Raw genomic sequence first — 20,883 nt, 5'->3', positions numbered from 1 at the left:
CACATGGTTGGATTTGAACCCAGGCAGTCTGGCCTGGAGAGTCTAGACTTGACTGTCATGTCATATACCCCCTCCCCTGGGTAAAATTTTACTGAAGGTGGGGAACGGAAGAAGAAATGTCAGTGCAGGAAATAAAATCTTAAGCCTCACTTAAGTCTCTCCTATGGGCTCCGACCTACTCAATGCCAGACCCCAGTCTTCCCCACCCCCTACCCATTCAGGAGCCCACCAGGGGTCTCTGCTGAAGGCGTTCTGAGGAAAGGCACCCACTGGGTCTCATGATCTGCGGTCCGTAGTGCTTCTCCTTGACCCCAACCTCCCCTGGAAACGGACTGGGCTTTCTCTGAGCATGACCCCAGAATGAAGTATTCCCATCTGTGGTCGTCGACATTCCACAAACACAGGGCGCCCTGAGATCCATTACATGCTCCCCTTTGCCGAGGACGCCACGTCCCAAAGCGGGGCGGGGGTGGGGGGCTCGCCTGCAAGTGATGCTGGTCTGGGTGGCAGGTTGGGGGCGTGTCCACGTGCTCGGTAGAGACTGCGCACGCGCCGGCATGCCTCCGCCCAGCTGTCCCCGGCTCTCCGCAGGCCAGCATGTGTGCCCGCTCAGCCGCTGCACCTACATCCTGGACGTGGCCTCAGAGATGGAGCAGGTGGATGGCGGCTACATGCTCTGGTTCCGGCGCGTGCTCTGGGATCAGCCACTCAAGTTTGAGAATGAGCTCTATGTGACCATGCATTACAACCAGGTTAGCACACCCGGGCCACTCTGATGCTGTGGAACCTTCCAGGCTTTCTCCTTCTGTGCACCCCCCCCCCCCCCCGCCACTGAACTGTGAGGTCAAACTCCACGGCCATGGCATTTGACGCTTTCAGGATTCAGGGGGTCCCCGCTGGCATTTCTACCCTGGTCCCTCTGCTCCTCTGCCCATTTTCCTCGGAGGAGTCAAATGATGTTACGCCTCACGACCTAATTCTCAGACCCTGGCAGGTGCCGTCCTTCCGCCGGGCCTTCCTTTCCTGTGTCTCTGCTTTCCTGCGGCCTCCGCAGCAGGGCTGCCCTCAATCGCACCTCTTTCCTGAGGGCTCCCCTCCTCGGGCGCATGGCCTGTTCCATTTTCAAAGGCCTTGGTTGGCATTGTCTTCTTTTGTTTGTTTGTTCTGGGGTGGGTTTTTTTTGTATTTTTCTGGAGTGAGAAGCAGGAAGGCAGAGAGACAGACTCCCACATGCGCCCGACTGGGATCCACCCACCATGCCCACTAGGGGGCGATGCTCCACCCATCTTGGGGTGTCGCTCTGCTGCAATCAGAGCCATTCTAGCGCCTGAGGCAGAGGCCACAAAGCCATCCTCAGCGCCCGGGCAAACTTTGCTCCAGTGGAGCCTTGGCTGCGGGAGGAGAAGAGAGAGACAGAGAGGAAGGAGAGGGGGAGGGGTGGAGAAGCAGATGGGTGCCTCTCCTGTGTGCCCTGGCCGGGAATCGAACCCAGGACTTCCACATGCTGGGCTGATGCTCTATTGCTGAGCCAACCAGCCAGGGCCGGCACTGTCATTTGTATCTTGGTGTTATTCCCCGTGGGCACTTGGTCCTCTAAGTCAGGATCCCAGGGTTTTTACAGTCTGGTTTCCTCCTCTTATTGCTAACGTGTGTATTTTCCACGTACAAAATACAGGCGCGTGGCTCTATGGCCGCAAGGTGTCACTGTTGCCGACTACCCCCACGCAGGCCAGTACCGTGCCGGACTAGGTGTGGGTTACCAGCCAGCAGCGTCCCTTGGGAACTTGTTAAAATGCAAATCTCTATGTCCTGCCCCAGATCTAATGAGTCAGCGTCTGGGGGTACAGCCCATAGGTCTGTGTTAGTGACCCAAGCACATTCAGTTTTCAGCCACCCCAGCCCAGCAGACACCCCACACACTGTCGGGTATGTGCCCACAGTCTTCCCAGGGCCGTTGTGGGGGTGATCACGTGCCCCTGGGGTTGAATGCTCCCAAATTATGCCTGCCTGCAGACCCCTCATTGGATTGCCGCCCCACCCCAGGTCCTGCCCGACTACCTGAAAGGCCTTTTCAGCAGCGTGCCGGCCAGGCGGCCCAGCGAACAGCAGCTGCAGCAAGTGTCCAAGCTGGCTTCGCTGCAGCACCGCGCCAAGGACCACTTCTACCTGCCCAGTGTGTGAGCACCTGCCCAGCTGCCAGCCCACCCCCTCCCACCCTTCCCTGTGGGCCTCCAGGTTGGACATCCCCGGTCCTGTGCGCCCCGCTTACAACCAGCAGGCTGTCTGAGAAAGGGGCCGACCTGGATTCAGGAATAAAGTCCTCCAGTTCACCCTAAGCTGGGACCCCCCTTCCCACAACAGGCTGCTTCCAGCTGGTGTAAATAGCTCAGAACAAAGTTAATCATAAAAAGGCTTTTGGGCCTGACCAGGCAGTGGCGCAGTGGATAGAGCGTCGGACTGGGATGCGGAGGACCCAGGTTCGAGACCCCGAGGTTGCCAGCTTGACCACAGGCTCAACTGGTTTGAGCAAAAGCTCACCAGCTTGAACCTAAGGTCGCTGGCTCAAGCAGGGGGTCACTCAGTCTGCTGAAGGCCCACGGTCAAGGCACATATGAGAAAGCAATCAATGAACAATTAAGGTGTCGCAACAAAAAACTGATGATTGATGCTTCTCATCTCTCTCCATTCCTGTCTGTCTGTCCCTCTCTCTGACTCTGTCTCTTAAAAAAAAAAAAAAGATAAAAACAGAACCCCAGAGAGCTTTTTTGTATGTGGCTTTTATCTATTGATATAATTATCATATTCAAAGTTAAAGTTGAGCCTGACCTGTGGTGGCGCAGTGGGTAAAGCGTCAACCTGGAAACGCTGAGGTTGCCGGTTCAAAGCCCTGGGCTTGCCTGGTCAAGGCACATATGGGAGTTGATGCTTCCAGCTCCTCCCCCCTTCTCTCTCTCTGTCTCTCTCTCCTCTCTAAAAATGAATAAATTAAAAAAATTAAAAAAAAAAAACAAAGTTAAAGTTGAGAAACTACTTAAAATACTGATTTATTAATTTTAAAACAAGGATATTACATCTTTTTCTTTTCTTTCTTCTTTGCAAGTGAGAGGAGGGGAGATAGGCTCCTGCATGTGCCCCGATTGGGATCCACCTGGCAACCCCCGTCTGGGGCTGATGCTCTGCCCATCTGGAGCCATGCTCGCAACTGAGCTATTTTTAGCACCTGAGGTGGAGGCTCCATGGAGCCATCCTTGGCATCTGGTGCCAATGCACTCGGACCAATCAAGCCATGGCTGTGGGTGTGGAAGAGAGAGAGAGAGACAGACAGAAGGGGAAAGGGGAGGGGTGGAGAAGCAGATGGTCATCTTTCCTGTGTGCCCTGGCTAGAAGTCAAACCCAGGACATTGGCCCTGTTCGGTTGGCTCAGTGGTAGAGCATTGGCCTGGCATGTGGAAGTCCCAGGTTCAATTCTCGGCCAGGGCACACAGGAGAAGCGCCCATCTGATTCTCCACCCTTCCTCCTCTCCTTTCTCTCTGTCTCTCTCTTTCTCTCCCACAGTCAACGCTCCACTGGAGCGAAGTTGTCCCGGGCACTGAGGATGGCTCCATGGCCTCTGCCTCAGGCACTAGAATGGCTCCAGTTGCAATGGAGCAACGTCCCTTATGGACAAAGCATCGCCCCCTGGTGGGCATGCTGGGTGGATCCTGGTCGGGTGCATGCAGGAGTCTGTCTCTCTGCCTCCCTGCTTCTCACTTTGGAAAAATATTTAAAAAAAAAACAAAACAAAACCCTGGGACATCCACGTGCCAGACCAACCTTCTACCACTGAGGCAACTGGCCAGGTCAAGGATATGACATGTTAACATGAATAATTATAATGATATATCAGGATAACTACATTACGAATAATATAAATTAACATTACGTGTTAATATAACTTATGAAACTATTTCCCCCCCAAAATGTAGTGAGCAGAGTGGCACCGTTTTACATTTTGTAAATCTCTTGACCGTCTGGTTTAATGGAAGACAGCTGGGTTCTGATGCCTGCTGACGCAGTCAGTCCGTGTGCTCTCCCGTGTCCCGGAGTCTCTGGCCAACGCCGAGAGCCCGAGCGGGGAGGCGGGGAACAGCTTAGCCTTAGTGTGGAAGCATCTTGGACCGCCCAGACCCTCGGCCACACTTTGAAAACCCCTGGTGTGAATGATGATAAGCTAACACGTGGACCGAGCATGTCCTCGTGCTTGTGACGCAGTGAGGGCCCAATACGGAAAGCTCTCTTGTATTACAGTTCTAGGGGAAAAGCAGCAGCAGCACATAAAACAGTAATCCCCATCCTGGATCGAGATCACCGAGTTCTTACCTCTTGCCAGGCGCTCGGTGTGCGTGATCTCGGCTCATATTCCCAACTGCCCTCTGTTTCCCTTCTACAGAGGAGGCAGCAGTGGCCCAGAGAGGTTGCATGGCTTACCGGACCTTAACCAGCTAATAATGGGTGTGGGAGCGGTGGGCAGGGGGGCGAGGATGCAAAACTGGGGAGACCGGGTTCAGATACCAGGTCTTTTACCCGAGCAGTGCCAAGAAGGAACCATGTGCCAGGGGGTGTGTGGGCGGGGGGGGGGCGGTCTCATGGGGCAGGGGGTTCCCCTGATTTTCTCCCAACCCCTCCCCAATCTGCAGCTCACGGTGGCTGGGACCGCTGTTGGGATTTTTCAGATGTCCCGACAGGGGAAGGAGCCACCCTAGGGAGAACAGCATGTATCACAGAGAAGGGACCTGTGTGCTGATAACCCTGGTGGGGGCGGGGGGGGGGGGTAACAGCGTTCCTCTGCCCCGTTCTCTGACCAGTGCTGCTGGTGGCTTTGCCCGCCCTGGTATTTCCACGCAGGACTCTGCCCCTCCCCCACCCTTGTCCTTCTCACCCTCTCGGGCCTGGGCTTCTCCCTGGGGGTAGGCACCACAGAGGGTGACGCCAGCTTAGATGCGAGTCTCAGCCCTCCAGCTCAGACTCCCTTGGTGACCGGGTGACCTTGGACTAGCCAGCAGACGTCCCAGAGCCCGGGGGTGCCAGTCGTTGCTGAGCACCTGCTGCGTGTGCCCGGGTGCCCTGGGAGCGCGTTACGCCCACCATCTCCCACCCATCTGCGCCCACTCCCTGGCGTTGCGTCCTCCGGGGAGCTGCGGGCACCGCGCCCGCCCGTTGTGCGTGATACCTGCAGTGAGGGCTGAACTGAAGCTCCGTGCAGAGCGCATGCGCGCGCGGGCGGGTGACGGGCGCTCAGGACCACTTTTCCCTCCACCTCCAGACGGGAGGTCCAGGAGTACATCCCGGCCAGGCTCTACCACACCATGTCCGGCTCCGCCTGGCTCAACCTGGTCAGCCAGCACCGGCAGCAGACGCACGCCCTCAGCCCCCACCAGGCCCGCGCCCAGTTTCTGGGTGAGAGTCCAGGGCTGGGGGGACTTTGCGGAGGCAGTGGGGTTTGGGGAGGGTGGAGACGGAGGCACCTTTTTTCTTTGCATAAAGGCATTTTCGGTGTGAGTCGAGCTGAGCTACCTGGAGACAACCGCTTTCTAACAATGTCACCAAGGCACCCAGCCCTTGACTCTGGGTGGCCTTTGGGTGCAGAGCAAGCTGGCGAGCAGAGAGGAAGGAGAGCTGGGATTTGGGGGGGGGGGAGGCACTGAGACAGGAGGGTGGAGAGTCTTGAGGAGCTGGGGACAGAGGACCCCTGTGCAGGTGGCAGCAGGGAAGACTGAGGGCTGCATGTGGACATGCCGTTGGGGGCCGTGGCTATCCCGGATGAGCCCCTCACGCTAACTGTCCCTCTCCCGACTGTCCCCAGGCCTCCTCAGCGCCTCCCTCATCTTTGGATCCACCTTCTTCTTCGTCCAGAGCTGCAGCAACCTCGCTGTGCCGGCCCCCTGCATCCTGGCCGTCAACCAGAACGGTCTCAACTTCCTCAGCATGGAGACCCACGTGAGTGTCCTGCACCAGTGCACCCGCTCACCCCCTCTCCTCTGAACCTCTGGCCCCGTCAGAGGGGCTGGGGTCTCTCCTGCTGTAGAAGTCCACCTCCCTGAGCCTCACCTTCCCATCTGGGTCCTGGGGTTAGCAGAGCCCACCCCATGGGACTGTTCTGTTAGGAAGATACAGTGAGGTCAAGCACATGCGGAACACTTGAAGAGTGTCTTAGCTTCGGCAGCTGTGACAAAAGTACCACAGACTGGGCGGGGGCTTCAGCGACAGGAATTAATTGTGACTGTCTCAGAGTTCTGGAGGCTGGGCATCCAAGGTCCAGGTGCCGGCAGGGTCGGTTTCCCTCAAGGCCCCTGTCCTTGGCTTGTAGATGGCCGTCTTCTCCCAGTGACCTCGTGTGACCTGATCTCTGCATGCACATGTCTGGTATCTTCGTTTTGTCCAAACTTCCTCTTCTCAGAGGGACACCGGTCAGATTGAATTAGGGCTCACCCTGAAGGCCTCAGTTTCACTTAATCACCCCTTTAAGGGCCCAGCCTCCTAAATATAGTCACATTCTGACATACGGGGGGGGGGGGTAGGTATGTGGATGTGGGTGGACACAATGAAGTCCATAAGAAAGAGGACCTCTTACCCCCCCTTTTTAATTAAAAGCGCACTTGGACATGAGGACAGGACGGGAGGGTTATCTGGAGGGGAGTCTAGGACATACTGGAGTGAGGAAGTGAGATCAGGAAGGGATGTCACGCACCCCAGGAAGGGCATGTTAGCGAGCAAACTGCCGCCACCGTGGCAAGCGGCACGTGTCCAGCTGGTGCCCTGGGAGACTGCATAAAACACACCCCACAGGCCCTGGCCAGTTGGCTCAGTGGTAGGGCATCGGCCTGGCGTGCAGAAGTCCCGGGTTCGATTCCCGGCCAGGGCACACAGGAGAAGCGCCCATCTGCTTCTCCACCCCTACCCCCTCCTTCCTCTCTGTCTCTCTCTTCCCCTCCAGCAGCCGAGGCTCCACTGGAGCAAAGATGGCCCAGGCGCTGGGGATAGCTCTGTGGCCTCTGCCCCAGGTGCTAGAGTGGCTCTGGTCACAACAGAGCGACGCCCCAGAGGGGCAGAGCATTGCCCCCTGGTGGGCAGAGCGTCGCCCCTGGTGGGCGTGCTGGGTGGATCCCGGTCGGGCGCATGCGGGAGTCTGTCTGACTGTCTCTCCCCGTTTCCGGCTTCAGAAAAATACAGGAAAAAAAAAACAAACACACCCCGCAGAGGATGCCCTCTGGCCTGGGGTCAGGGGAGATCGGGTGTCCCCATCTGTCCTTCATCCGGGCAGGGACTCGCCCAGCTGTGGCTTCCCTGCACGTGCTCCGAGTTTGCTCCTGGAGCCCCAGGGAGGGGCAGGTGCTAAGGAACAGCTTTGTGATGTCAGTCAGCGTCACGCCAATAAAATCCAATGACAAGATTAAAGCAAACAAACAAACAAACAAGAAGCAGCAGCAGTTGAGGTGAAGGTCAGGGCACACCCAGCCCCGAGCACCAGTGGATCCCAAGCACTGAGCAGGGAGTGCCTGCCACGGGGTAGACGCGAGCGTCGGGGTGTTGAATCCGTTTCACAGGTGAGGTCCAGAGAGTGAAACAACCACCTGCACCAGGTCACACAGCGAGTCACTGGGGAACGGGTACTCGAACCAGGGTGTCCGGCCTCCTAGTGACCTGGTCTGCAGTGGAGGGAGACGGATGGGTGAGACTGTCCCACCCATAAGCCTGTCTGCTCCCCCACCCCCCCAGGAGCTGATGGTGAAGTTCCCCCTGAAGGAGATCCAGTCTACGTGGACACAGCGGCCCACGGCCAGCTCTAGCTACCCCTACGTGGAGATGGTGCTGGGGGATGTGGCCGTCCAGTGCACCATGCAGCTGCAGCTGGAGCAGGTGGGCCCCCGGGACCCAGGCCTTGTCCCCAGCCCCTCCCTCCCTTATTTCACCCACCAGGCTCTTCTTGGGGCCTGGCTCCAAGACTGGTCAGCTCCTGGCTGGGCCTCCGGGACAGTCCAGCCACGTGCGTGGGGACAGAGCTAACCCAGCACTGTGCGGAACTGCAGGGCATCGGAGTGGTCTCCCATGAAGTCCTGGAGGTGGGAGCATGGGGAAGGACCCGTGGTGGTTTGCGGAATAGTGAGTGGCCAGGGCAGCAGAGGTCTTGAAGGTCCTCAAGTGCCAGCGAAGAATCTGGGGCTTTCTCCCGAGGGTACCAGACGCTTGGTGAAAGCACAGTAACCCAGAAAGTTTGAGGACATTCACCAGGGCTGAGGCTTGGAAGATGGGTTTTGGGGTGTGGGGTTGAGGGTAGGGAGAGTGGGGTCCCCCCAGGGGACATACAGAGAAACAGGCTCACCTGCCCTGTCCCTTCTCATATTTACAGCAACTGTGTTTGGTCCTTAAAAGGCATTGTCTGACCTCGAGTCTCCTGCCCAAGCATCACAGCCTCCCAGGGGTGGGGAAGGACCCACGTTCTCACCCCATTGAGAGAGGGCTGAGGCTCACAGATGGGGCAGATCTGAGGCTGGGGCCTGCACGTATCTGCCCTCACCCGCCTGCCACACCCCTCCTCGAGATCTGGGCCCAGAACAACACCCCCTGCCCCCTGCCAGGGCCTGCCTTGAGAGAGAGGGGCCCCGTGGCCACAGCCCTGACTCTGACGGACGGTCTCTGTGCCCCTTGGAGACCCTGCAGCTCAGGACCTGGCTTCTCAGTTGGCCTTACCTGCCAAGTCCTGTTCCTGCCGAGGCCCCTGACCCTCTGGTTCTGCTTGAACCCCCCCCTCTGAGCTCCCACCACAGCAAACCTGCTTCCCGATACCTGCTGGCCACCTGCTCCTTCTCAGGCCCCTCTCCTGGTGCCTCCTGCCTGGACCGCGCCTCCAAATGCCGCTGAGTCTGGGCCTCTCCTCCAGCATTCCCTTTCGTATGGAGGTTTCCAAAACCCACTTGCTGAGAAGGCCCCGCATTGCTGTCTCCTGTCCCGACCCCCTCAGCATCTCTCTTGGAGACGAGCTGGCCTCTTCACGTCACCTCCCATCCCTCCCAGGCACTCCGGCCCCCAACCCAGGGGCCCTCGCCAACCCTGCTGCCTCTCATGAACTCTTTGACCCTCTGCCCTCACCCCTTGCCCCAGCTACCCTGGCCTCTTCCGGCTCCCTGACGACGAGGTTGCCAACCCCTTCCTGCCCCAGGCCCTTTGTACTCACTGTCCTCTCCACGCAGAATGCTTGCCCCCACCTTGCCTATTAGAGGGTTCCCCTCTGCCTTTAATTAATTAGTTAATTGAGAGAGAGAAGGAGACAAGAAGGGAGAGAGATGAGAAGCATCAACTCATAGTTGAGTCTCTTTTTGTGTGTGTGTGACAGAGACAGAGAGACAGAGAGAGGGACAGATAGGGACAGACAGACAGGAAGGGAGAGAGATGAGAAGCATCAGTTCTTCGTTGCGGCACTTTAGTTGTTCATTGATTGCTTCTCATATGTGCCTTGACCCGGGACAGGGGGGCTACAGCAGACCAAGTGAGCCCTTGCTCAAGCCAGCGACCCTGGGATCATGCTGATGATCTTGTGCTCATGCCGGTGACCCCAAGTGCAAGGTAGGGAGCCTGTGCTCAAGCCGGCGACCTTAGGATTTTGAACCTGGGACCTCAGTGTCCAGGCCAGTGCTCTATCCACTGCGCCACCAGTGTCCAGGCCAATGCTCTATCCACTGCGCCATTGCGCCATCCCAAAAAAATTGGGGGATCATTTTTTTTTTTAAGATCTTATTTATTGATTTGAGACATTGGAGAGAGAGAAGGTGAGGGAAGTTGTGGGAAGCATCGACTCATAGTTGTAGCTTCTTGTAGGTGTCTTGATCGGACAAGCCTGGGGTTTCAAGCTGGCGACCTCAGCATTCCAGGTCATCACTTATTCCATGGAGCCACCCTAGGTCAGGCCTTCCCTTTATTCTAGTTTCAGCACAAACGTCACCTCCTTCAAGCAGCCTTCCCTGACCCTCCTCCCTGATAATCCTCTTTCTGCCTTGATAATCCTCACTATGGCTTGCAAGCCATGTAGGTATTTATGTATTATCTCCCCAACCAGAATGTCAGCTACAGAAGGGCAGGGCTACGCCCATCTTGTCTATACTATGCCCATAGCACAGTGCCCTGCATAGTAGATGCTCAGTAAGTGGATGGATGGGCCAAAGGAGGCCTTTTTGTGTGTGACAGAGACAGAGAACCAGAGAGAGGGACAGACAGGGACAGACAGACAGGAAGGGAGAGAGATGAGAGGCATCAATTCTTCGTTGCGGCACCTTAGTTGTTCATTGATTGCTTTCTCATATGTACCTTGACTGGGGGGGGGGCTACAGCAGACCGAGTGACCCCTTGCTCAAGCCAGCGACCTTGGGCTCAAGCTGGTGAGCTTTACTCAAACCAGATGAGCCCGTGCTCAAGCTGGTGACCTCGGGATCTCAAACCTGGGTCCTCTGCATCCTAGTCCGATGCTCTATCCACTGCGCCACCGCCTGGTCAGGCCCAGAGGAGGCCTTTTTTGGCTTCTCCACTTCCTTGCAGCCTCCTGACCTCTTGCATGTATGTGTGAGGGGGACACATTCATTCATTCATCCATTCAACACATAACCATGGAGCATCTCTCCGTCACGGGCTCTGCACCGGCCGTGGGGATAGTGACGTGACTGAAAGCCCTCAGCACTGGCTCTCACAGAGCCCTGGGTGAAACAGATATCAAAGAATTTCTCGCCTGACCAGGCGGTGGCGCAGTGGATAGAGCGTCAGACTGGGATGCAGAGGACCCAGGTTCGAGACTCCGAGGTCGCCAGCTTGAGCACAGGTTCATCTGGCTTGAGCAAAGCTCACCAGCTTGGACCCAAGGTCGCTGGCTTGAGCAAGGGGTTACTTGGTCTGCTGAAGGCCCGCGGTCAAGGCACATATGGGAAAGCAATCAATGAACAACTAAGGTGTCGCAACAAAAAACTAATGATTAATGCTTCTCATCTCTCTCCATTCCTGTCTGTCTGTCCCTATCTATCCCTCTCTCTGACTCTGTCTCTGAAAAAAAAAAAAAAAGAATTTCTCCAATAAACCGATGATGACCAGTGCTGAGAGGGTATATTTGAGCTATCTAGGAGGTAATCAGGGAAGGCTTTTAGGACATAGTCATCAATGCAACCAACAACAGACCTGGGTCCCTACCCTGCCTACCTCTGACAGGCTGTGTGAGGGAGTCTTTATTTTTTTAATATAGTTTTTAGATTTTTTTTTATGTATTCATTTTAGAGAGATGAGAGAAAGAGACAGAGAGAGAGAGAGAGAAGGGGGAGGAGCAGGAAGCATCAATTCCCATATGTGCCTAGACCAAGCAGGCCTGGGGTTTCAAACCAGCGACCTCAGTGTTTCAGGTGGGCGCTTTATCCACTGCGCCACCACAGAACAGGCTGCGTGAGGGAATCCTGAGCAACCCTGCTTCTTACTGAGCCTCGTTCCCCACACCGGTCAAGCGAGGCGATGACCCCAGGGAGGTCAGAGTGCGGCAGCACGTGGATGGGAGGAGGGGCCGAGAGGGAGGAGCCCCGCGTCCTGTACTCTCTGATCACATGAGCTGAGGTGGTCCCCAGCGCGGGACAGGCGTGGCTAACCTCAGCAAGAAGCAGTTCCGAGGGTATCCTTGGGCCTCCGCCCACCTGGGGCTCAAGTCCCCACCACCTAGCAGCTGGGGGCTCTGGCCTCAGTTTCCTCACCTGTGGAATGAGACCTGCAAGGGTGTGCCTCCGAGGGACACTGTGGGAGCAGCAGGGGTAGGACTGGGGACACTGCCTGGCACACACTTGCTGTTCTGGTTACTTTCGCCCCCTCTCTGAGCAGCTCCCCTGGGCCCTCAGGGCCCTCAGGGAGGATTCCAATTGGCTGTGGTCTGAGGACCAGACTCACAGGTGGATTGCCCACAGTTCCCTGCTTCCCTCCCCCTGCCCCCAGCTGGGAGCCCTGAGGCTGAGTCACGGCTTATTCTGGGCTGTGGGTGCCAGGTGCTGCTGTCTGTGGCAATACACAATCAGAAACTTACCATTTATTGCCTGACCAGGCGGTGGCGCAGTAGATAGTGTTGGACTGGGATGCAGAGGACCCAGGTTCGAAACCCCAAGGTCGCCGGTTTGAGTGTGGGCTCATCTGGTTTGAGCCCAAGGTACCTGGCTTGAGCAAGGGGTCACTTTCTCTGCTGTAGCCCCCCCGGTCAAGGCACATATGAGAAAATAATCAATGAACAACTAAAGTGCCGCAATGAAGAATTGATGCTTCTCATCTCTCTCCCTTCCTGTCTGTCCCTCTCTCTGTCACACACACAAAACAAGAAAGTTACCATTTATTGACTGGAGATTTTATATATATATATATATATATATATATTTTTTTTTTTTTTATTTAATTTAATTTTTTAAAATCTAACGAACATACACATAGTAAAATCCCATGGAATTCTCACCACAATTCTGTGAGGCCAGCCCTGATAACTTGAGACCCTAGATGAGGCCACCAAGGCACAGAGAGGTGAGGTAACTGGCCCCAGGTTACACAGTTCACATGCAGCGAAGCTGACAGATGCCCTTGGTCTCCTGCTTGCTCAGCCCTTCTCTCCATTCCGCTCCTCCGGGGCCCCAGGGGACTTGGGGAGGCTGGCCGCCTCCCGCTCTCCTGACCACGTCGTGCCCCCGGTGAGGGCTGGGCCTGTGCTGGGTGTGGACCCCCGCCGTCTCTCCTGCAGGGCCTGGAGCTGTGCCGAGTGGTGGCCGTGCACGTGGAGAACCTGCTCAGCGCCCGGGAGAAGCAGCTCACGCTGCCCCCCAGTGAGATCACACTGCTCTGACCCGGCCCCTGGCCCCGGCTCCGCAGCCGCCCACTGCCACCAGGCTTGTTCTGTGGCCCCCAGGGACTTCCTGGGCCTCTCCGGGCCAGTGACCCCTGTAAGGGCCAGAACCTTGGCGGGGAGACCAAGAGGTGGCAGGAGGAAGGATGATGATCCAACTCCCCTGGAATCCAAGACCCATCCAGAGTTGGGATGGAGTCACAGCGTGCAATCTTGGGTCAGATAGCAGGCAGGACTTCCTAAGGCTGTCCCTTGGGGCCTCCTGCCACAGACCTACAGGGGTGCTGCCCCTGACTCCCACCTCCGGCAGGGAGGCTCCAGACAAGTGGCCTGGATGAACCGGACTGTGCATTTGGTTTGACGGGTCTGATGTGCACATCTGCTCCACACCTCAGCCCCTCACGTGTCCTCCTCGGGTGCCGCCCGCGCTGCTGCTCAGCTTGGATTCGTGACCCTTGGTCATTTCTGTGCAAATAAAGGTGCATGTGGCCACCGTTCCTCCCCGGAGTTGCCGAGAGGCTGGAAAACAATGGAGGGAGGAGGCTGGAGCTGGAGAAGACCTAGCGTTCCTCTCTCTGCCTGTGAACAGAACTGCTAGCAGACACCTCCCTGTAAGACCCTTGCGCCCCTACTCCACACCCCTTGGGGAGCCCAAACCCAGGCCCACATCACTGGATGGGCCCCACGGAGTTCAAGAGTGGAGAGAGCAGTTTCCTGTCAGGGGCCAGGCAGGGAGAAGTCTGGCAAAAGAGCTTTCCCAGAGAAGAGGAATTTTGCTGTTGGGTTTTGAAAGATGAGTAGGAGTTTGCTAGGAATGGATGGAGTGGAGTAGAGTGGAGTGAATGTTCCAGGGAAAATGGTGTTTGTGCCCTACTCTATCCCCCAGAGCCTAGGGGACGATGCCTAACCACAGAGTAGGTGCTTAATAAGTCCTTGTCACATGAATAAAAGGATCAATGAATGAGTGTTGATAAAAATGCTGGTGCTTTGGGAGCCTGGGGGGGAGGGGAGCACTAGACTTGGGAGAGAAGTCTCGATAGGTTTGTGGAGACGTAACTGGCTCCTAGAGCCATGGGGTCAGAGGAAGGCACTTGCTCACTTATCATTACCTGTTACGCACCTGCTGTGTAGGCAATGCTAGGCCCTAGGTCACAGGCGTCCCCAAACTACGGCCCGCGGGCCGCATGTGGCCCCCTGAGGCCATTTATCCAGCCCCCCCCGCTGCACTTTCAGAAGGGGCATCTCTTTCATTGGTGGTCAGTGAGAGGAGCACTGTATGTGGCAGCCCTCCAATGGTCTGAGGGTCAGTGAACTGGCCCCCTCTGTAAAAAGTTTGGGAACCCCTGCTAGGAGTTGCTCCAGTTCCAGTGTAAACCTGGACAAGACCTTTAAGTGGGAATTACCTAGGTGATAAGGGGAGGAAACAGCATGTGCAGGAACTCTGAAGTGGACATTACTAGGGGGGTGGACATTACTTGTGGCAGGACTTGAGAGTGGAGACTGGAGGGTGACAGGGGTGGACATATTGGATAAATCTTGGCAGACTGTACAGGATTTCATCCCAAAAGCCGTGAATAACCTTCAAAGGCTCTTCCATGGGGGTGGGGCAGTCTGCTCAGATTGTATCTTGAAAAGGTCCTTTTCTGACCACAAAGCAGAGAGCATGCAGGAGGCACGGGAGGTCAGAGGGGAGGCGGCTGTCGTGTTGGCTGGGGAGCTCTGTGATGCAGACACTGGTTGGTGGTGGTGACGGGTGGGGAGAAGTGAACCTGGGAGATTCCGGAGGCCCAGTGGGCAGGGCCGGGGAACCATCAGACCATCCTGACACGGGGAAGACACGCCACAGCGATGTGCCACTTGCACCACCGCCTCAGGTTGGCTTCCCCCAAAAGCAGCCCCCAGCGAAGGAGTCCAGAGCACAGAGCCGATCAGAGAGGGGAGGGAAGTGGGGAAAGCCATGAAGGGCTACTGGCCCTGCTCTAGTGGATCCGCTCAGGCGAGAGGTGAGAGGCCTTCGGGGTTTCGGAATACAAGCAGGCAGAATAAGTGAGGCCGCTTGTAAGTGGATCCGCCAGGTCGAGTCATCCCAGCTGATGCACGTGGAAGTGAGAGCCTCCTGGCTGAATCCCGGCCCAGACTGCAGATCTGTGAGCTGGATAAGTGACCAAGGTCTCAGTTTTGGGGTGCTTTGTTTACAGAGCACTGGGTAAGCAAAACATCAAGCCTTTTCAAAGCATTTTAGGACCTGGGCCTTAAGGCACTGGCTCACGTTTTAACATCTGTTCCGGTTGCTGGTGGCATTAGAGTTGAATCCTCTTAAGAGGAGGTGACAATCCCCATGAGGCAGACTGGAAAGGTCAGGGCTGGCAGGAGAGTCAGACCATGCTGTGTCTCCCAGATATCCTAGGGGTACCATACTGGGCTCCTCTAGTGGGGACGAGTCCTAGAAAGATAGGAACTCCAGGCAGTTGTGGGGAGATCCAGGGCAGAAGGTACCAAGCCCCAGGGTTCACAGCCTACTATGGGGTGAGAACAACACGGGAGAAACGTCTGTGGCACGGAAGCCTGAGACAGACACCTGACGAAGGCTTGGGGTTCCAGGTGGGTGTAGCAAGATGCACCATATCTGCCTGCTGAAAGGCAGCTAGAAGAACCCATTGCTGCCCCTATGTGGGACAGGGGGGTTGGCCTTAGCCAGGTGCCAGTGTCCACATTCTAACCGCCCTGGTCTTCCCCTGCCCAGGGGTGCCTCCTCCTGCCCAAGACCCACAAGACTCTTGAAGATCTTGGCTTGGTAGTTCAAAGTCCCAGGCTGTGGACCCAGAAAGGCCTGTGTTCAAATTCCACATCTGTATGCTGATTAGCTAGCTGTGTGGCCTTTTGCAAGTGACCCGGCAGGGAGGGAGGGGTGGGTAGGGGACAGTGCCCAGGGTCCCAGAATTCTCCATTCCACAGACCCTGCTGTCCTGGTCCTGTCGTTATTTCTACACAATCTCCACCTCCTAACAGGGACTGGTAGGACCCTCAGTCTACAGACACAAAAACTGAAGCCCAAACTCAAGGCCAGCAATCCCGTTTTCCATACACGACTTGACTTCATCCTCACAACTACCACACGAAGCAGGCACTAATGTTATTCCCATTTTACAGACCAGAAAGAAGACTGAGGTTCAGAAAGGGAAGTCATTTGCCCAGGGCCATACAGCCTGTCAGGAGATCAAAACTCAAATCCAGAGTCCAGTGCTTATGCCTTGACAAGCTGAGGCACAGGTGGGGGGTAAGTGTGTGTGTGTGTGGGGGGGGTAGGAAAGGGAGAGAGGGGAGACACACTGGTTGGGAGCAAAATAGCCAGGGAGTTGAGGTTGAAGGCAGACAGAGTCCTGATTAAGGCACCTAAGAGGCATTGCATTTCAATGAGAATCTGGAATATTGCTAGGAACAGGCAAACTAAGCCTCAAAAAAAATAAAAATAAAAAATCAAAGTGGGGTAGAGGGAACTGGTACTCCAGGTGGAAGAAACAGCTTGGGGTTATTTATTTATTTATTTGTTTTCCGAAGTGAGAAGCAGGGAGGCAGAGACACAGACTCCCGCATGCCCACCAGGGCACAGTGCTCTGCCCATCTGGAGCCCTTGCTCCGTTGCTTGGCAACCAAGCTCTTCTTAGCACCTGAGCAGAGGGCACCCAACCATCCTCAGTGCCAGGGCCAGCTTTGCTCCAATGAAGCCTTGCCTGCGGGAGGGGAAGAGAGAGAGAGGAAGGAGAGGGGGAAGGGTGGAGAAGCAGATGGGCACCTCTCCTGTGTGCCCTGGCCGGGAATCGAAACCAGGACTTCCACACGCTGGGCCGACGCTCTACCCACTGAGCCAACCGGCCAGGGCCCAGCTTGGGTTTAAAGGCCAGGAGGTGGGACAGGGTATGTCTGCAAACCTGGCATTGGCAAGGCAGGGCGGGGAGCGGAGGAGGCTCAGTGTTCACGGAAAAGGGCAGAAATGGTCAAAATTCAACAAGGCGACGCAACTCGCAGGCGCTTCCACCCCGGGAAGTGGAGCAGGAACCAGTAGGTGTGGACCCGTCCCTGCACCCCCGAGTCGCCATGCCCCTGCTCCCGCCGAGCCCCCCGCCTGACCGCACGGCCTCGCACTGCCTCTAGTAACGATCTAGCGAGTTCTGCCTTATCCGAGGGGCCCCACGTCCTCTCGAGTTTCCTACAGCGCTTCCAGGAAGAGCAGCGCCAAACGCGGTGCGTCCCGCGGCTGCGCAGACACCGCCGCCTCCCGGACGTGACTCGTGGAACGTCGCCTCCCGGCGGCTGCGGCGGCGGCGCGGGGGGGGAGGGGGCAGCAGGGCGCCCCGTCCGGGGTCTAAGTTCGAACATCGGCGTCTGAGTTCAGAGCTGAGACTCTGTGCTCCCGGTCCCCGCAGTTTAAGAAGTTTCCTCAACCGTCTGGAGGGCTTTCTCTAGGGAGGTTCTCCATTCAGGCACTCACTTGGCCACCTATTCACCCTTCAGGGGTCCTCGCCGCCCTCCCCGCCACTAATGAAGTGACGGATGGAGTAGCCATGGCGACCGGCTGATTGACAGCCATGGTGACCAACCAACTTCCAGAAGCTCCCGGTCGGTCCCGCCCAGCGCGTGGCTGGTGGCCCATGAAAGAAGTGGAAGCGCCCTAAAGGGACGGTAACCGGGCAGTCTAGGTTGTTGCAGTTTGCCCGGTGATGGCGCGCTAGGGGAGGCGGTGGGCGGGGCCGAAGCGTTTTCGGACAGTCGGACGATGCAGTGACGCTGCGTAGCGACCGCGCTGGCAAGTGTGAGCGCATCCTGTGGAGGGAGCCCTTCGGTAGCGGAGGTGGGCGCGGCGTGGACGCAGGTTGTTGCTATTTCAGGGCGCTCCCTCCGAGTCCTTCTACCTTGCGGGGGGAGGGGGAGAGGTGGCGGACGACGAGCGGCTCCCCGTCTGCGCTTGCGCCTGCTCCTGCTCCGCCGCTGACCCCCCCTCCCCCGGCCCGCACGCACGCACACGCGCGCATGCCCTCTGCGCGTGGACCCGCGCTGGCCGGCCGTACTGCGCGTGCGCGCTGACAGAGCCCGGCCGAGGAGCGGCGCTGGCGGACGTCGGGCGAGCTGCGCGCGTGACGTCGTCGTCAGGAGCGCTTTAAAGTGCGGGCTGGGCCGGGCGCCCGGGGGTCTGGCCGGGAGTCGAGCCGGCCCTCCGCAGCGGCCCTCCGCGGCATGAGTCGCTGCTGGCGCCCCTGCCCCCCGGGACGTGGAGAAGGCGGAGGTGGAGGAGAAGGAAGCCCCGTCTAGCCGCCACCGCTGCATGACCCGCCGCCCCTGAAGCTCGACCCCCAGCCAGCGGCCCCTGGCCCCTCACCGCTCCGCCCGCCGGGTCCTGCCCATGCCCATGGGGGTCTGGCGCTGAGAGACCCCCTTCCCTCGGGGGAGGCCCTGGGGGCACATCCCCCCGAGAGCCATGCCCGGCCGCCCCGCCCGGCCCGAAGGACCCTAGAGCAGCGTCGCGGGGCCATGGCGGCCGCCAGCGGTTACACGGACCTGCGGGAAAAGCTCAAATCCATGACGTCCCGGGACAACTACAAGGCCGGCAGCCGGGAGGCGGCCGCGGCGGCTGCGGCCGCGGCTGTGGCGGCCGCCGCTGCCGCCGCCGCCGCCACCGAGCCGTACCCGGCGGCCGGGGCCAAACGCAAGTACCAGGACGACTCGGACCCCGAGCGCAGCGACTATGAGGAGGAGCAGCAGCTGCAGCGGGAGGAGGAGGCGCGCAGGGTCAAGAGCGGCATCCGCCAGATGCGCCTCTTCGGGCCGGACGAGTGCGCCCAGATCGAAGCCCGCATCGACGAGGTGGTGTCCCGCGCCGAGAAGGGCCTGTACAACGAGCACACGGTGGACCGGGCCCCGCTGCGCAACAAGTACTTCTTCGGCGAGGGCTACACCTACGGCGCCCAGCTGCAGAAGCGCGGGCCCGGCCAGGAGCGCCTGTACCCGCCGGGCGACGTGGACGAGATCCCGGACTGGGTGCACCAGCTGGTCATCCAGAAGCTGGTGGAGCACCGCGTCATCCCCGAGGGCTTCGTCAACAGCGCCGTCATCAACGACTACCAGCCCGGGGGCTGCATCGTCTCCCACGTGGACCCCATCCACATCTTCGAGCGCCCCATCGTCTCCGTCTCCTTCTTTAGCGACTCGGCGCTCTGCTTTGGCTGCAAGTTCCAGTTCAAGCCGATCCGGGTGTCGGAACCCGTGCTCTCCCTGCCCGTGCGCAGGGGGAGCGTGACTGTGCTCAGGTAACCGCCGCGGCCGGGAGGAGGAAGGGGGCCCCCGGCCTTGCTGCTGCTGCTGCTGCTGCTGAAACTGCGCCCCGACCCGGGAGGTCGCGGCCCCTAGGCGTGCTTACCTGGCCGGTCTGACCTCCTCTTCTGTTGGGGGGGGGGGGAGGCGGGCGTGGAAAGGGGGTCTGCGTTTCAAACTTGTAGGAAGAATGCAGGAAGGGCTTAGGGAACCGAGTCGAGTTTTCTATCCCCAGGTGATAGGTGTGACACCTAGGTGACTGGTCATCTACAGGCATCTTTCCAGAAGGCTAAGATTTTAGGAGCCTCTTTTCCTTTGATTTTAGCAAGTCGTTTTTTTTTCTTTTTTCTTATTCTGGATCTCCATTTTCAGATCTGTGGAGTGGAACTTAACTCTTTCCATATCTTTCAAACTCTGCCATTTGTGGTTTCCTGAGCAGACAGGGTTCATGGATTTCTTCACCAAAAACGCAGGAGGCGGCCCTTAAGCATATTTAATTGACAAACATTCTCCGTTCCCAGGAGGGGGAGTGACTTCCCTGGAATTGAACGGAGTTGTGGCTGGGCCAGGAACAGGGAGCAGCCCACACTTGAAATTCAGTCCCTGAAGGGCCAGTAGAGCCCCTTGGTTTCTTTGTAAAAACGTGTTACCTGTTAAAAGAAAAAAAAGCTAGTTTCTGCCTGGAATTTGATCTCGTAGTTGTGTCGGCAGCAGAACTTCGCTCTTGGCCTATTTCAGACTCCAGATTCTGCTGAGAAGTAGTGCCTTGGCCCTCAGAGAGTAGTTGCCTGCTGGGACACCTTTGCTGTGACTGAAGCAGAACATGTATCTGGAAGTCTCCTCCTTCCAGCCCCCAAACAAGTAAATCGAGCAGTGTACTTACGTCATCTCCAAACCTGTTAGGAGATGGAGACGCCAGCTCTTCAGAGTTGCTTGATTGACAACCAAATTCTAGGATGTGATCAGGACATCCTGAAGTTTTGTTATGAGCAGCAGTTTAACCCCTCAAGTGCCGTCAGTGCCATAGCCCAGCGTCGTGGGGAGAAGCAGGGTCCCTGGAGCTCTCTGAGTATTTGAGCAGGTCGTCTAATTTGAGTTGAACAGCTGAGACTCCTTTCATATCTGGGATGGCCGCAGAGCCTTGTGATGGTGAGAAGTTTTGGGAAGTCAGTAGCCACAGAAGCAGTTCTTTGGCTTCCTTATCAAATGCCAGTTGTCCCTTTGTCAGCGGGGCTTGTGAGCTTCTCAGACCTCTGCATGTCGCTCCCAGATTGATGTCTTAACAGAGCCCTTCTGAATGGGATTTCCAAGGCAGACTCTCCCAGGGGCTTGTTGTGGAAGACAGCTTGGTGTCTGACGTCTTTGAAGGGTACTAGATGCTGAAAGGCTCTCCTACAAGGGCCTTTTGGTCTCTTAATGGGATACTAATTTTCACAGTCATAGGCCCTCGGGGTTGTCGTCAGGAGGTCTAATGGGTTGGGGGTGTAGTGAGATTGCAAAGGGCAGTTTGTGACTTTGAGACTCCCTCCACCCTGTATACATACACACCCTTGTGTGGAAGAGCACAAGTTTCAAGTTTTTTAAAATGCTGGTCTAGGGAGCATGTTATAAAATACATCATTGTCTCACCACTATGCTGTACCCCCAAAACCGAAATACGAAACGTAAACTCTAATTGAAAAATTAAATTTTTTTAAAATGTAGG

General features: G+C 57.2%; 2 protein-coding genes across 2 annotated transcripts in view; both read left to right on the top strand.

Annotated features, from left to right (window-relative positions):
- MYO15A (myosin XVA) overlaps window positions 1–13,780 on the top strand; it is a 68,761-nt gene extending 54,981 nt beyond the window's left edge. The window contains exons 59-64 of the mRNA XM_066254592.1: window positions 592–752; window positions 2,044–2,177; window positions 5,304–5,437; window positions 5,844–5,977; window positions 7,757–7,897; window positions 12,771–13,780. Of these exons, the coding sequence (XP_066110689.1) occupies window positions 592–752; window positions 2,044–2,177; window positions 5,304–5,437; window positions 5,844–5,977; window positions 7,757–7,897; window positions 12,771–12,872 (806 nt within the window). The 3' untranslated portion in view covers window positions 12,873–13,780. The remainder of the gene's footprint in view (window positions 1–591; window positions 753–2,043; window positions 2,178–5,303; window positions 5,438–5,843; window positions 5,978–7,756; window positions 7,898–12,770) is intronic.
- A 3,811-nt stretch (window positions 13,781–17,591) lies between these two features.
- The window catches only part of ALKBH5 (alkB homolog 5, RNA demethylase), a 30,630-nt gene continuing 27,338 nt past the window's right edge, over window positions 17,592–20,883 (top strand). Inside the window, exon 1 of the mRNA XM_066264415.1 lies at window positions 17,592–19,174. Coding sequence (XP_066120512.1) covers window positions 18,399–19,174 — 776 coding nt within the window. The 5' untranslated portion in view covers window positions 17,592–18,398. The remainder of the gene's footprint in view (window positions 19,175–20,883) is intronic.

This window comes from Saccopteryx bilineata, chromosome 2, assembly GCF_036850765.1.
Source record: "Saccopteryx bilineata isolate mSacBil1 chromosome 2, mSacBil1_pri_phased_curated, whole genome shotgun sequence".
In the NCBI taxonomy this organism is placed as follows: Eukaryota; Metazoa; Chordata; class Mammalia; order Chiroptera; family Emballonuridae; genus Saccopteryx; species Saccopteryx bilineata.
The sequence above is the reverse complement of the archived record's forward strand: the minus strand, read 5'-3'. Positions and strand labels throughout refer to the sequence as shown.